This window comes from Anas acuta, chromosome 1 (genome assembly GCF_963932015.1).
Source record: "Anas acuta chromosome 1, bAnaAcu1.1, whole genome shotgun sequence".
Taxonomy (NCBI): domain Eukaryota; kingdom Metazoa; phylum Chordata; class Aves; order Anseriformes; family Anatidae; genus Anas; species Anas acuta.
Window position 1 is genome coordinate 31,861,778 of NC_088979.1, and position 14,754 is coordinate 31,876,531.

Genomic DNA, 14,754 nt, shown 5'->3' on the forward strand with positions numbered 1-14,754 from the left:
CTGTTCATTACAGTCTGAATTTCCCTGTTATCAAGTAAGCAAGCCTGTTATGGTTTATATATGTAATGACTTATATGCATAAAAGGACAATGTTCTTATTTCCTAGACTGTTCTAAGCTCCCTATTCTTTGCTTTAGATTGAAAGAGATTCAGATGAGTGAGTATGATGCATCTACTTATGAAAGGTTCTCTGGAGCAGTACGACGTCAAGTTCAGTCACTCCGCATCATCTTAGACAATCTGCAGGTAATCTGAGATTCACTGGTAAAGGAACATGGTCAGCTCATTACATTATGCCCAAAATACTGTTCTGCTAATATTCAGTTACCATCTGGTGGTACCTTTGAGGGTTAAATGCAGATTCATGTTATAATCATTGGGAAAAACACAATCTCATACTGCTATTTCAAAGGCAGCTTTTAAGTGGATCTCAGTGCCCATCTTTACAAGTTACAGAGCTCACAGAGATTCAGTATTATAATTTTGTGAAAGAAAATACGATACATTATTAAAAGGGTATGTGACGGTGTGTAGAGCACAGTCTTTGTCTCTACTTACTGTCCAAAAGACTTAAAAATGCAAATACTATAGGTGCTAAAAGAACAAAATATTTACTCCATATCATGGCTCAGCTGCATATGCAGCTGAAACAAATTTTTCTCGGGTTTATTTTTAAATCTTTAAAAATTTAAATCTTTTAAATCTTTAAATCTCTAAAAATAGGTATAGCCTCAGTCTCCAAAAGTGGAAGCTAACCAAAATCACTAGTTTGCTTTTCTTCTAGTAACTGGTCCTGTGGCTGCTCCAGGTTTTATTAATGCTAGTGTTCACCATCAGTGTAAGTAAAACAAAAAGTGTGTTGTTGCAAGGAACTACTAGTCTTCAGTGAAAATGAAAAGAAAATAAATTTACTCCTTATAAGACATCTCTCTGATTAAAAATAATTCTGTTGAGGGCTCAGAGATCTCCTCATTCAATGGTCATTTAGGATGGTCTTATAATAACACACTTTGATTCATACATGCACTTAGTATGTGTTTCAGTTCGGGACTTAGGCTTTTTTTTTGTAAAGAGAGAATTCATTTGAAAAGTTTTAAGTATAAATCTTGGTTTTCCCTACATTATTTTTATCCAGATGGTTGTTTTTAACATGTTCCTAGCAGATATGCAGTTGGAAGCATACTGTAGGACAAGAAGAGAATAAGTGAATCTTCAGTTTAAATATTTTTTTTTAATCAGCCATATCTATTCCTTGGAGCCAAAATTGTTATATTCAAGGATCACATTAATCATATTCAAAATATAATGTATTTTAATGTAAGTAGACATATCCTCTTCCTTTGTTAAAAAGGTCATCTTAATACCAAAGCAAAGACTTATAAGCCTCAGAATTTTATGAGACTTCACCAACTTCCTGGGAAAATCCATAACAGCTAACCACAGAGATAATAAATGTACAGCATGATGAAAAAAGCAAACTCAATGAATTTGGAAAAGCCAGCTCTTAGAATAAAAGCAATATTGAAAGCAAATTTGTAACTTTATGAATTTCCATACATGTTTTGGTATTTTATTTAGAAGATGCACTAGGTAGGTAATGAAGGTAAACGATAACAGGAGTTAGTTGAAAAATGCTTGCTGTTAATTGGGAAGCTGAATCCAAGCATGTTTTATTTTATGTTACTGAGAAATAAATATTTTTTATTCAGATTCTACAATGTGGTAAATCAAAGCCATTGAGAGATATGCCACTGTCTCCCATTTTTTCATGGTAATCTTACATACACTATGAGTTCTCAGTTAAAACTGTTTTCTTTCTCTTTTATCAATCAGACATTCCTCATTTCTCAAATAAATCTCAATGGTACAGTACTGAGCTACTTGATACCTCTGATGTCAGTATAGATTTAAATTTCTGAAAATCCCACATTACCTTTTCAGTAGAGAACACTTTTGGCTTTCTTAAAATGTGTTTGCCTTGTTTAAAACATACTGTGTTCACATAATGAAAATACATTGTCCATGTTTAAAATCCATTTCACCTGGAATTTCTTTTCAACATATGTCTTTTTATTGCTAGGTTTTGTGGTTTTGTTTTAAAAATTATGTTTCGATGATTAACTTTTACATCCCAAGAATCAAGAGGCTGGGATTCTAGTCCAGTTGCTGATGCCTCAAAAAGCAGTAACAGCAGCAAGAGATATTTGGAATAGGCTGATCCTTGAAAGCAATGCAGAAATATTAAAAACACCACCACCTCCCTGGGCAACCCGTCCCAGTGCCTGACTGCGCTTTCTGGGAAGAAATGTTTCCTCATTTCCAACTTAAACCTCCCTTGGTGTAACTTGAGGCCATTCCCTGTAGTCCTATCACTAGTTATTTGTGAGAAGAGGCTGACCCCCAGCTCCCCACAGCTTCCTTTCAAGTAGTTATAGAGAGGTCGGCCTTAGCCTCCTCTTCTCCAGACTAAATAACCCCAGTTCCCTCAGCCGCTCCTCATAGGACTTGTGCTCCAGGCCCCTCACCAGCTTTGTAGCCCTTAGATGACTTGCCCTCTGGAAATACTCTTTTTGATTACAGAGGGAGTCTGGGGCAACTGCCCCTGTAGCTTCTGAGCATCCTTTAGGCACCTACATTTAAACTGGGTGAACCTGGGCCTGAGTCACTGAGCCTAGTTGGGCTCCGTCTGGTTTAGGCTGTGTGGGAACTGTCATGTCAGAGCAGCAAGAGTGAAACAGTGGCAGTCCGGTAATAAACATAGCTCAGAGAGCTGAGACGGGAAAAACCCTGTGCTATGTCAGTAGTAGGTTTCTGGTTTCAAAAACTACATTTTTCTGGGAACATATGCATAAAGTTTTCCCAGAAACAAATGAAGACTACAACTGGGAATGTTTCATACAAACCTATACCATTAAATGTTTAAATACAGTCGTTTCATATGCATTTTTTGAGCTCTTTACAGACATCATGGTTATATTTTGTAATATTTCTACATAAGTATGCCTTTGGTGTCTTTCAGTGAGAAGAATTACTGCAGTGGTGTATTATCATTAGTGTTGTCATGCTGATAAGACAGGGTATCTAGCACAATTTTTCTAATTTAAAAACCACCACAAGAAATATATATACCATTTTTTCATCAGTTTGGTGTTAGTATATTGCAGTGGTATTAGACTGTATGACCCTTCTAGGAAAATACCAAAGTGATGTATATATATAATAGTTCTGTGTTTTCTCCTAAAAACATAAATACCCATATCACTTTTAGACTTAAGAAATTTATATATTGAAATTGTTCTGAAACTTACCTTATATATATATGTGCACTGTATAACACAAGTGCTTAAGGTGAGATTTCTTTAACTTTTATAAAAAGAAATAAATTATTGGAAATTCTGCACTGAGTAGGCAGACGTTGAGTAGTCTAAAAATTTTAGTATTATTTTGCAAAGATGTTAGGTCAGATTTTGTTAGTATTATTTCCTATTTTAAGAGAGAAATGTAAACTCTTTAACTCTAATAAAATTTCAACTCCAGTACTGTGTTTTTTTGTTGCATAGGCAGAACATAGCATAAGTTTCATAAGCTGGTAAATGGTCGGATGGATTTTTAATTACGTTCATAATTAAAAACAATTTTCTTCCCACACTGCTGTTCATTGAACATCAAATAGTGCCAAAGCTAAAACTTTGTCGGTGCAAGCAGAAGTGAAACTAGTTGAGAATTTGCTCAATGAAGCTGAAATTTTATATACTCTTCTGTTGTTTTTCCCTCATGTTTAATGAAAGGAACCAAATGACAAACGTTTGACAAAACAGCAGCCCTCAGGAAGTGTTAAGGCTCTATCTGTGTCCCACTGTGCTGGTGGCTAAGATGACTAGGAACAATCTCATCTTCATCATGCTGGAAGTGCCATGATTCACTTTAGACAGGCTCTGTTCACTGAACAACATGTTGTCTCCAGGAGCACTTTGTAATGGTTAGTTGGAGTGTTGCAGTTTGCCATGGGTTATCCTACTGTGTTTTTCACAGTGGGAAAACATTTACAGTTTGACACTTTGGTGGAGCAGTTAGAGGTCACCTGGAATTTGCAGGTGTCTTCGTGCAATGTTACACAAATCTGAGGGCAGCAAAGGAGTCAATGAGACTTTCAAACTTCATACAAAGAGTATTTAATGGTAGCCGAAGCTACCAGTTTGGGGTACAAATTCCTGGATGTCCTGTCCCAAAAATGGGTTAAAGCTAGGCCAGCCATAACACCACTAAAATATATCACAGAGCACAACTGACTGAATTCAGAACCCCTAAGAAATCCTTTCCACTTTCCCCTCCTGTGATTTACTAAGATGCTGAGGTTTCCATATATTGGCATTGTTATTTCTTCCCATCAGGAAGCATCTGTAAAGCTTCTGACACAACCTAACTAAAAACTGTGCTTGACTCAGCTGTGTTGATTCTATACTGTAAAATGAACTAACCAAAACATTTTCCCTGCGGCTTTGTATTCTTTCTGCACACTTATTTTCGTAGATAACTAGTCCATTAGTCTTGAATATGCAGTAGGCAGTAGTCCAGAATGCCTTTTTCCATATGCTCTAAAAAGAAAAACCTCATAAATTTTGACCAAAGTGATTTCAAAGATTCTCTGAGCCTTAGGAAGCCATCATCTGACCACTCAGACTGTACAAAATTACAAAGATTCATCCTCGCAAATCCCAGGCCTACTTGGGATTTGTAATATAACACTTCCTGCTTGTCAAAGAGCGATTTTCATTCCTGAGGTCCAATGTCTACAGCAGTTTCTGTCCTGCTGAATATATGATTTACCTCCAGCTGCTGACCAGCAATTTTCCTGATAGTGCAAATGCATTATACATAAAAATAAATTAAAATAATCTTTTGTAGGTGGGCGTACTGCTGGGATGAACAACTGAAAATGAAATAAAGCATAAAATACATATATGCATACTTTGCCACTTTTTGATGGATCTTATGACTTATGAACATGATAAAGCTACCCATTTTAAAGCATTCTTAAAATGTTTTTTGTAATCTTAAGCACTTGAATCTTCAGTGCTTGCTTTTATATACAGGAGTTCCAGGAATATTTTAGTTGCTGGATTGTAGCACATGTTCATCAGGCCAGGCTGTAGATAACCATTGCTCTTTTCAAAAAATTGAAAGAAGCATTTAGTGAAGTGTCTGTTGAGTATCACAGTTTTCAAAGTTTTTATTTTAAAATAGAAAATAGCATATTATGAATGTTGTTTTAAAAGAAGACACTTACCATTACCTGAGGTTAATACTGCTTAGTTTCACATTTGTGTCACCCATTATTTTTTTTCTTCTTGTGCTACTTGGGTGGAGAATCCATAATATGTGGTCAGTTATGTGTGTCCTTCTGGTTGTATTTCTGAATAGATTTTTTTACACAGATTACCAGCACATTTGCAAGGAAAAAAAATGTTAACATTTTCACAGTCCACAGTTAAACTGCCATATATCAAAATACTTACAGATGGCAAAATTACAGAGGGAATGTGTCCTTTGTCAGTATTAATTTTTCTTTTAAAGTAAGAAAGTATGAGAGCTATGAAAATGGGTTTATTGACTTTCGCCAAAAATATTATATAAATACAAAGGAAGTTCATTTGTATGTCATATTCAGTAGGAATCAAATTGCCTAAAATACATCCACATCACTAAGTGAATTAAGGTGTGTTTTTTTTTTCTGTTGTAGGCCAAGGGTAAGGAAAGACAGTGGCTGAGACACCAAGCTGTTGGAGAGTTAGATGATGCCAAAATCATTGATGGGCTGACAGGAGAAAAAGCCATTTATAAACGACGGGGAGAGCATGAGCCACAAGTAAGTATCCAACAAGTAGAAGGGGAACGTAGGGAAAGATCTGAACAGGTTTGATGGTTTCTTAGGAGCTGTACAATATATGTATTTGGAGTTTGAGGGAGGTATAGAGATGACATACCTTAGAACAACCATCTCTGGCACAGGAATTAACTGAGACAATGGTGACCACAAGATGGAAGATTTGCTTCACCTTTTCTTACAGTTTTCCACACATTTGCTGTTGGCCACTGTCAGAGAGAGGATGCTAATTGAGACAGCCTTCTGTTTCCAGTGCAACTCATTTTATGCTCTTACTTTATATTTTAATGAGCTAAAGGCAATTATCAGAAAACTGTTTGTTTATCTAAAAATTAAAAGAAAAGGAAAAGATCTTCTCACTGATGTAATTAAGTTTATTTTTGTTAATATAGACCCTGATACCCTAGGAAGTTTTAAAAAAGCCAAACACTTTACAGATCTGTTCTAAAACATTTGGACTTTCGCATGTATGTGGATTTACAAGAATAAAAACAGTAATGAGAAAAAAGTGTGAGGCAAAGCCATTAAGGTATGATAAAATGGTCTGTATTATGGCTCATTTCAGCTTTTTCTTAAAAGATATGATTAGGCCTTACATGAGGCTGCAACAGTGAAACCAGTTGAATCAGACCCAAAAAAAATGGCCAGAACTGGTGTGTCAAATCAATAATATTTAACAGTAGTAATTAATGATAGATGACTTTTTTTTTCAATCTTTTTTTGCAATTTGGACATTAAGATTGTTTTTTTAAATAGGTGAGTACAACACCTTTTTGCACATCAACTATCCACATTTGATGAATCTCCGTTATTTTTATTTCTGCTATTGGGTCCTGATGTCTGTTACTTGGACCAGTTCATAGAAGTTGGCCTTGCCTGTGTGAAAAATCAAAATGGGAAAAGTGATTGACTTCATTTGTAGTCTTTTTCAAAATGCAATTACACAATATATCTGTTTTAAAACTTGTTAAAATAGTTCAGTTACCACAGGAAAAAAAAAAGGACATGTTTAAATTTTGCATTAAAAAAAAGTAGGATTTAACGTAGGATTTAATGGGTCCTCGTGTTCTTCCTGCTTTTGGTAGAACAGGGATTCCACAGTTGATTGAGGGAATAATTAAAAGTGTGAAGCACACAAATGCTGGCAACTCTTTACCGGTAATAGAAACATTTTAAGTATTTGTTTTTAATGCGACTGTTTGTTTTTTGTTGTTGTTTTGGTTTTGTTTTTTTGCTAGATCATATTTAAGAGCCTTCTACTTGAGTGCAGACTCATCTTACTGCACACTGTATAAAGCAGAGCCTTTGAATGTACTGTGCCAGTAATTGTTAAAACAGATGGGGACTGTTTTCAGGAAAAAATAATGGTTTCAGGATCAGAATGAAGAAAAAAACTAGTAGTTAATCAGAACAAGATTTCAAACATTTTTAGAACGTTATTAACCTCAGCAGACAAGATTTTACAGTCTTATAAGGGTCCCTGTTAGTACTGTAAGCCAAGGAAAAACATTTCCCTTATGAGCCTTGGCAGACGGAGCAAACTTGAGAGTCTTCTTACTGAAATAAAACATAAAGAATGAAAACTGAGGCAGAAAAAGTATTTTCCTGACAAGCATGTATGGAATTCTTCAAGTTTTTTTTCTTTCCAGTCATTGAAGGTGAGGGGAAAGAATAAATTGAGGTATCTGTTCAGTAATGGTTTTGAAACAGAAAAAAAAAAAAGTTAAAATGGTTTTGTTCTTTTTTTTTTTAATATATATAATCAGTGTTTGCTGGATAAAGGTTTTGTGCTCTGCACAGTCCAGTGGGTTCTTTCTAAAATGTGTTTCCTTTGTGTGGTGTTTAGTTTTCTCATTTATACTGTCGAAAACTTTTTTTGTGCTGTGTTTCCTTGTCAGCCTGGAAGCCCCCAGCAGAAACCTAAACGCTTGCGCTTGGTGGTGGATGTCTCTGGGAGCATGTACCGCTTTAATGGGGTGGATGGACGACTGGAACGCTCCATGGAGGCTGTCTGCATGGTCATGGAAGCTTTTGAGAATTATGAGCACAAATTCAAGGTAATTACAGCTGGGCTAAGAGGTCTGTGGTTATGGCTCAGACTGTGTGGAGCAGTGGAAAAAGTGTTTCAGCAGTCAGTCTAGCCAAAGAACATTATTCATTCCTGCAAGGAAATAAAGGCATTGATCTGTTTCTAGCAATCTGAAAAATCATGCTAGTGAATGGATAAGAAACATTACACACTTCAGCAGGGGAGAGTTCAATTTAAGACTTCAAGACTTTAATTTCATGAAATATGCTGCCTTTTTCTGCGCTTTTGTTTATTTGTTTCTTCATACAGAAAAACTTAAGACTGCAAAACATAGGTAAGTATGAGCTTTGGGACATGCAAAAATGCCCAGCCTTTCAATCTCACCCCAGAGTACAGACAGTATTAATTTCTGATGGAAAGAAACCAAACTTCTTTGTCCATTAGTTATGTTCTCTGTTACCTGAAAGGAAGAAAATAATTTCTTCTACTGGAACATATTGGGTCCAGAATGATATTTAATAGTAACCTGCAAAAGAAATGTAAATTAATTTTATGTTCTTTTTTATCTCTGTAAACAGAAACAAGGTCTAGGGTTATATTTCTTGAACCTCAAAAATGACAAAAATGGCCAATTCTTGGCAAACTCAAAGTTTAATGAAAGAATAAGTATGTCCAACTGAAGATCATCTTGATCACGAGACATAAAATGCATCTGAAAAAAATGTAAAATCTTCTAAACAAAATCAGTAGAAAACTTAGTCCCAATCAATCCGATCAGGTTTGCTTCACATTGTTCCTCTGATAGCATAATCCCCTCGTTTTCTGTCCTTCCATAGTATTTCTTGTACAAAAACAGGTCATATGGAGTCATATGCTTCAAGAATGTCTTCTAAAAAAAAACCACAATCATTTATACTTCCGCTTGTCAGAAAAAAATGCTATAAAATGAGACAGGCGTTGTGTTTTTAGCCTACTTTCCTAGGTAAATCTTGTGCTATCGTACTGTGTCGGTCATGTTTTTTTCCCCTTGAACTTCAGAACATATTACTTAATTTCAAGCAAATTTGAAACAGTGGTTGAGTTCCCAAAGATACTACACTTCCACAAATGTCATAAAAATAGGATGGGTAGGTAGTGAGCCTCTGTTTGTGTTTGTGTTGGAGAAACATTCTGTAACCATAAGATTAGACCTTAGCCTAGAGAAGCCATGTGGGAGCTCAACTGTAATTAGGAAATAAATGGGAAAGGGGTTTAGTGGAGTAGTTGCTCACATAGCTCTTGCTCACTGACAGGAGATATGTTAATAACAAATATTGACGGGGTAGCATAATTATATAACAAAATTCGTGTGGCTTGGTAAATCGAAAATATTTGAGAACCATGCATGTTAGTATTACGAAATGCAAGATCATCCACAAAGGAATAAGAAATAGAAGTAGTGGACATGTGGATAACTGTGATAAACTGGGGAATAATCAACATGGCCTTTGGAAAGGGAAGCAATGTATTTTGAAGAGTCGATATGTATGTGACAAGCAAGGCTGGTTGATGGAGTCTCCTTAGCCAAAAATATTTGACAAAAAGTCTCTCACCATCATCTCATAAAGAAACGGAACTACTTTAGAGATAAAAGGGAAGGCCTTCAAATAAATGAACTACTGCTTAAAATACAGAAAACACACAGCTCTAAGTGGCTGTTTTTCAGAGTGAGGAAGTGAAGGAAGGTCACTGGTGAAACTACATTAGGATTTGTGCCAGTCCCCTGTTGTTCATAGTAATTCTTGAGTGAATATTTGTAAGTGATTTGGACAAGAGGACAGCGAGGTGATAAAAGTTGCTATCTGTATGAAGTTATTTGGGAAAACAAGAAGGGAAATCAAACTGCAGAAAGTTGGAGAAAAAGACTTGGCAATAAATAGTCACTGGGAAATAAAATGGCAGATGGTGTTTGGTGCTATCAAATGTATAGTACTGCAGATGGAAAAAATAATCCTAATTTTAAATACACAGTGAGAAACTCTCAGCTGTCTACTGGTGTTCACTCTCAACTATTTATTAGTGCTCAGCAAAGAAATCTTGTAATTATGGTGTATGGTTCTTTGAACACTCAGAGCCCACCAGCTGTCAAAAGGTTAATTGAATGTTAGAAAAAGAACAGAGAACAAAGCAGAAGGCATCAGAATGCCCCTGTAAACATCCACAGAGCATCCACTTGAGGAGTAAAATATGCAGCTTTGGTCCCCCATCTCACAGAAGTTCTTGTAGAGCTGAAAGATGTGGATGAGGTGGCAGGGATTATAATGGGTTTGGAAGTGTCCCAATACAAGAACTGGCTAGATAGGCAAGAAAGCTCAGTTTAGAGGAGATAAAAAATCAAGGAACTGATAAAATCTTGGGTCAGATGGAAAAGGAAAACCCATTCTTCAGTTGTGAACAATGAGTCATTCTACATTTATGCAATAGAGAACAGTGTTTTAGAAGGTACTGACACTGAAAAAGATGTAGTGTAGTACTAGATAACCTTTTGTCCTTATTTCCAGTGCAGCTGAGAACGCAGACATGACCCTCAGGTGCATGGTAAAGGAATAACATGTAGAACTAGACAGCCAAGCAGTTTCATGTACAAAATCAGTAAGGTAATTAAAAAACATGTTCAGTTCTGGGATTTTTAAATCTAAGTATCATTACCTTTCAAATCCCTCTGTGTCTATTACAGATTATTGTATTTTGTTTGGCAGTACTTGCTGTTGGCTGGTGTTTTGCACCACACATAGGTGAAACCCTGTATTTTGCCACATAAATAGCTCAATACACAGTTAGGTGTAACAGTAAATGTGCTTTCTACCACTTACAATTTATAAAAACACTGACACCAAAACTATGTACAGTTATTAGTTGTGAAAATTGCCACTCTGATAACAGTAAGACAGGAGTTATATTGTCCTCACAATCTCTATGAGTCAAGAGAATTATAAGGCTAATTTTATACTTAAAGTAACAGTGGTTGAGGAAGATGCTGGAAATTTTAGTGATAGGGAGAAAAAGTTGTTGTCATCTTCTACATCTGATCAATTTAAGTTGGTTCTGAGACAACTTTCCTTCATTTAAGGCGTCTTCCCCTAGAGAGAGGACTTTCGTGAGCCAGTAATAGCACTTTGATTCAAGGCACGCCAGATCCAGTGTGAGCTCTCTCAACTACAGAACTGCATTTGCACAAGGGAAAAAAAAAGTATTTTTCTTCTTCCATCTCTCTCTTTGATGCCTCATTGGGATTTGATTCACTCCAATCATGGTATCTACACAAGTATTATGTCTCCCTAGAAATGACTAGAACAGCAAACAAGATGTGGCCTTATGTTTCACTGAACACTGAAAATGAGAACCAACAGAACCATTTATTGGGTTTGAACTATAGTTTTAACATGATCCAATGATTAGGCTAAGTATCTCTTTTTAACCTATGTGACACAATCCTCTCATAACAGAAGTCTCATGGGCATGTGCCAACAGACTCCTTGAGTCGTTTCTTTGATAAAAATAAGAGCATTTCTAAAATATCCAGCTCTAAAATACAGGACTTCATAGAATCATGGAATGGTTTGGAAGAGACCTTGAAGACCATTTAATTCCAACCTCCCCTGCCATGGGCAGAAACACCTTCCACTAGACCAGGTTGCTCAAAACCCCATCCAACCTGTCCTTGAACACCTACAGGGATGGGGCATCCACAGCTTCTCTGGGCAGCCTGTGCCCTCACAGTAAAGAATTTCGTCCTCATATCTAATCTAAATCGACCTTATTTTATTTTGAAGCCATTCCCCCTCATCCTATCCCTACACTCCCTGACAAAGAGTCCTTCCCCAGCTTTCCTGTAGGCACCCTTTAGGCACTGGAAGGACACTATAAGGTCTCACTGGAGCCTTCTCTTCTCCAGGCTAAACAACCCCAACTCCCTCAGCCTGTCTTTGTAGGAGAGGTGCTCCAGCCCTTTGATCATCCTCGTGCCCTCCTCTGGACTCATTCCAGCAAGTCCATGTCCTTCCCATGCTGGGGCCCCAGAGCTGGATGCAGCACTCCAAGTGGGGTCTCACAAGAGCAGAACAGAGGGGGAGAATCACCTCCTTCTACCTGCTGGCCACACTTGTTTTGATGCAGCCAAAGATACAGTTGCTTCCTTGGCTGCAAACACACATTGCAGGCTCATCAACCAACACCCCCAGCCCCATTTGTAAGAGTCATAGCAATACGTGCTGCAAATTTGAGGGGTTTCTTGAGGGGTTTTATTGCATAACAAGTGTTGAATCTGGGGGACCTTCAGGCTTGTTGAGTAAAACATTCAAGGGGGATTTGCAAGGTAATGTTCCCTTTTACTATCAAAGCACGGTGCAAGCTTTGGAAATCAGTTCTTGGCCTTTGCTCAGGATCACCTTTCTGCTTGTACCTGGTTTACTTCTATGCTAAATAAGGTTGTGAAAGAATCAGGTGGGTTTTTTTATGGGTGATCTATCCTGCCAGCTGAACTCTCCACATGTGTGGTATCCTTTGAGTACCACTGATGATGATTGGTCTTTCTAGTACTGAAAGAAGGTAGAGAGTACTTTCTCCCTTCCTCCTTTACAGAGATGCTAAGCATTGGGTATGTGGCTGTACCAATAATTATGTTGTCCTTCATAGAAGGTTAAAATAGTGCCAGCAGGTATTCGTTAGCTTTTCATGCCTGTGCAGAACAACGTGCCTGCTTCCATTTCCCGTAAGTGCAGGCAGTGCATCTTTCCTTGTCAAGGGGGGAAATGGGAGGCTCATTCCACAGTCAGAAAACCCATTTACATTAACCCAAAACAAAAAAACTGTTTCAAAACCCACCTCCAATGTCATCTCATCCATGCTTCTTCATCCAAGTAGTAAAGAAAAGAGTGGGAGGTGGGAGTGATTGACATAATAGAAGCCACGTTCTCAGTCTCATCCTAATGATGGAGGTTAAATGTGACCCTACACATGCACCTGACCCCTTCAGATGTGTGGCTGCATAACCTCTATATATGTAAGTTATACAAGCAAGGGTTTTTTTTGTTCAGGGTTGAAGTTCTTGCATCTTTTGTACACCTTATTGCACATGTCAATTATTAGAAAATGTGCAGAAGGGCAGTTTATTCTTTGTTTTAGCAGAGGTAGTATTATGTCTGTCGCATAAACCATATGGTTTTATATCATCCCTAATTACTGTCATTTGTGCACATGATGGCAGATTTAAGAGGCATGTCCAGTAAATTATACAACGGCAGTTTTATGAAGCCTTTAAAAAATTGTAAGTGGTTCAATAAATGGCATATTATGTAACTAGTAGGAAGAGTCAGAAATTTTATTTATAGCAATATTAAAGGGACAATGCACATTTTTAATGCCAATTTCAGCATTCTCCATTTGGATAATTTACTTATGGAGTTAATTACTTATTACTATTATTACTGAATACCTTATTACTTTTAATTACCTTATTACTGTTAATTCTGGAAAAGAAAAAAATTTTCTCATGCTTGGCAGAACAGTTTCTTTTAAATAATAAACAAAAGGCTTGAAATGAATTATAAAAGATGCTCAGTGTTGTCCGAAGAAGAGACGAATTTATAAATATCTAGCCCTCCAGTAGAGGCCTGCCTAATTCACACTGCCTTTTGCATTCAGCGTGCATCTTCTTTCAGCTTTTTTTAAACGCCTTCAGAAATTAAACCTTTTAGTACAGCAGCTGCAGAAAACAGAGTCTTCCATTTTACCCATTTGAAGCAGCAACAGTGGTCCATTTTGTGCAAAATGTAACAGTGGAATAGGGATTGGTTTAGCCTGTAAGGAAAGAAAAACAGCAAAATGATGCTATTTGGAGAGACAATGTGTTTACATGTGTACTCAAAGCTCTGATTAGAGCAGTTCTTGTCTCAGTGTACCTGAGGCTGAAAAACAAGCTTCCCTGGTACCACAGTAATATATTAATTCAATTAAGGCTGAACTGTAACAAACAAGTATTTTGCTGCTGGATTTGTCCTGAGAGCCTATGCTTGCACGCTATTTTATAAAACAAAACAAAACAAAACAAAAACTGCCAGTCCTATGCTGACTTAAATCAATCCAAGCCAGTGTTCCTGTGTTCCTGCCCCAGCTCATGAAGTAACACAAGGGGGATAAATCCTTGGTGATTGAACTAGGAGTTACAGCCATCCACGAAGACTGTCAAGCTGAGTTTAAACCCAGCCTTTTTGAGATAAAAGGTTTGCCCATTAGTACAGTGTACCAAGAACCAAACTGGTATTCCCAAATAGCAAAACATGTCCTGTTCCTATGAAGTCTGTCTACCAGGACACCTTGGGGGAGAGGTCCACAAAATGCTGGGAAGGAGCTCTTACAGAGCATTCAGGCTTCATTTTACACAGGAGAATGCATTTTGCTTTCCATAATTAGGTTGTTGATTTTAAAGGGGATACAAAACTGCTCAGCAAAGGTCTTACAGGGTTTTGAAATTAAGAGCCTATCCTGAAGATCTGTGGACGCTGTTGTCGTTATGTAAGAACCACGTTAGTGCTGTATGCTTTCTGCTCCATTGAGCCACTGCTTTATTTAGTTCCTCTGATTTGAATAACGTCTCATTTTTAAGTGTGTTCAAGTGTGTTCAAGTTCTTGATCTCATCCTGTAGTAATCCCAAAGTGTGCTGAGTGCAACCTCAACATTATTCTGAAAATGTGTATGTTTTCATTTGCTATGTCTTTTCTCTGGCAAAGATAACTGTTTTGGGACAACAGAAACACCAGGTAAATATTCGTCAGGAAAAAGAGAGTGAAGACTTAACAGTGA

At 37.1% G+C, this 14,754-nt stretch overlaps 1 protein-coding gene across 2 annotated transcripts in view; it reads left to right on the top strand.

Annotated features, from left to right (window-relative positions):
• VWA8 (von Willebrand factor A domain containing 8) overlaps positions 1-14,754 on the top strand; it is a 181,831-nt gene that overhangs the window by 161,047 nt on the left and 6,030 nt on the right. For both annotated transcript variants that reach the window (XM_068675481.1, XM_068675471.1), the window contains exons 40-42: positions 138-246; positions 5,741-5,866; positions 7,783-7,941. In XM_068675481.1, coding sequence (XP_068531582.1) covers positions 138-246; positions 5,741-5,866; positions 7,783-7,941 — 394 coding nt within the window. The remainder of the gene's footprint in view (positions 1-137; positions 247-5,740; positions 5,867-7,782; positions 7,942-14,754) is intronic.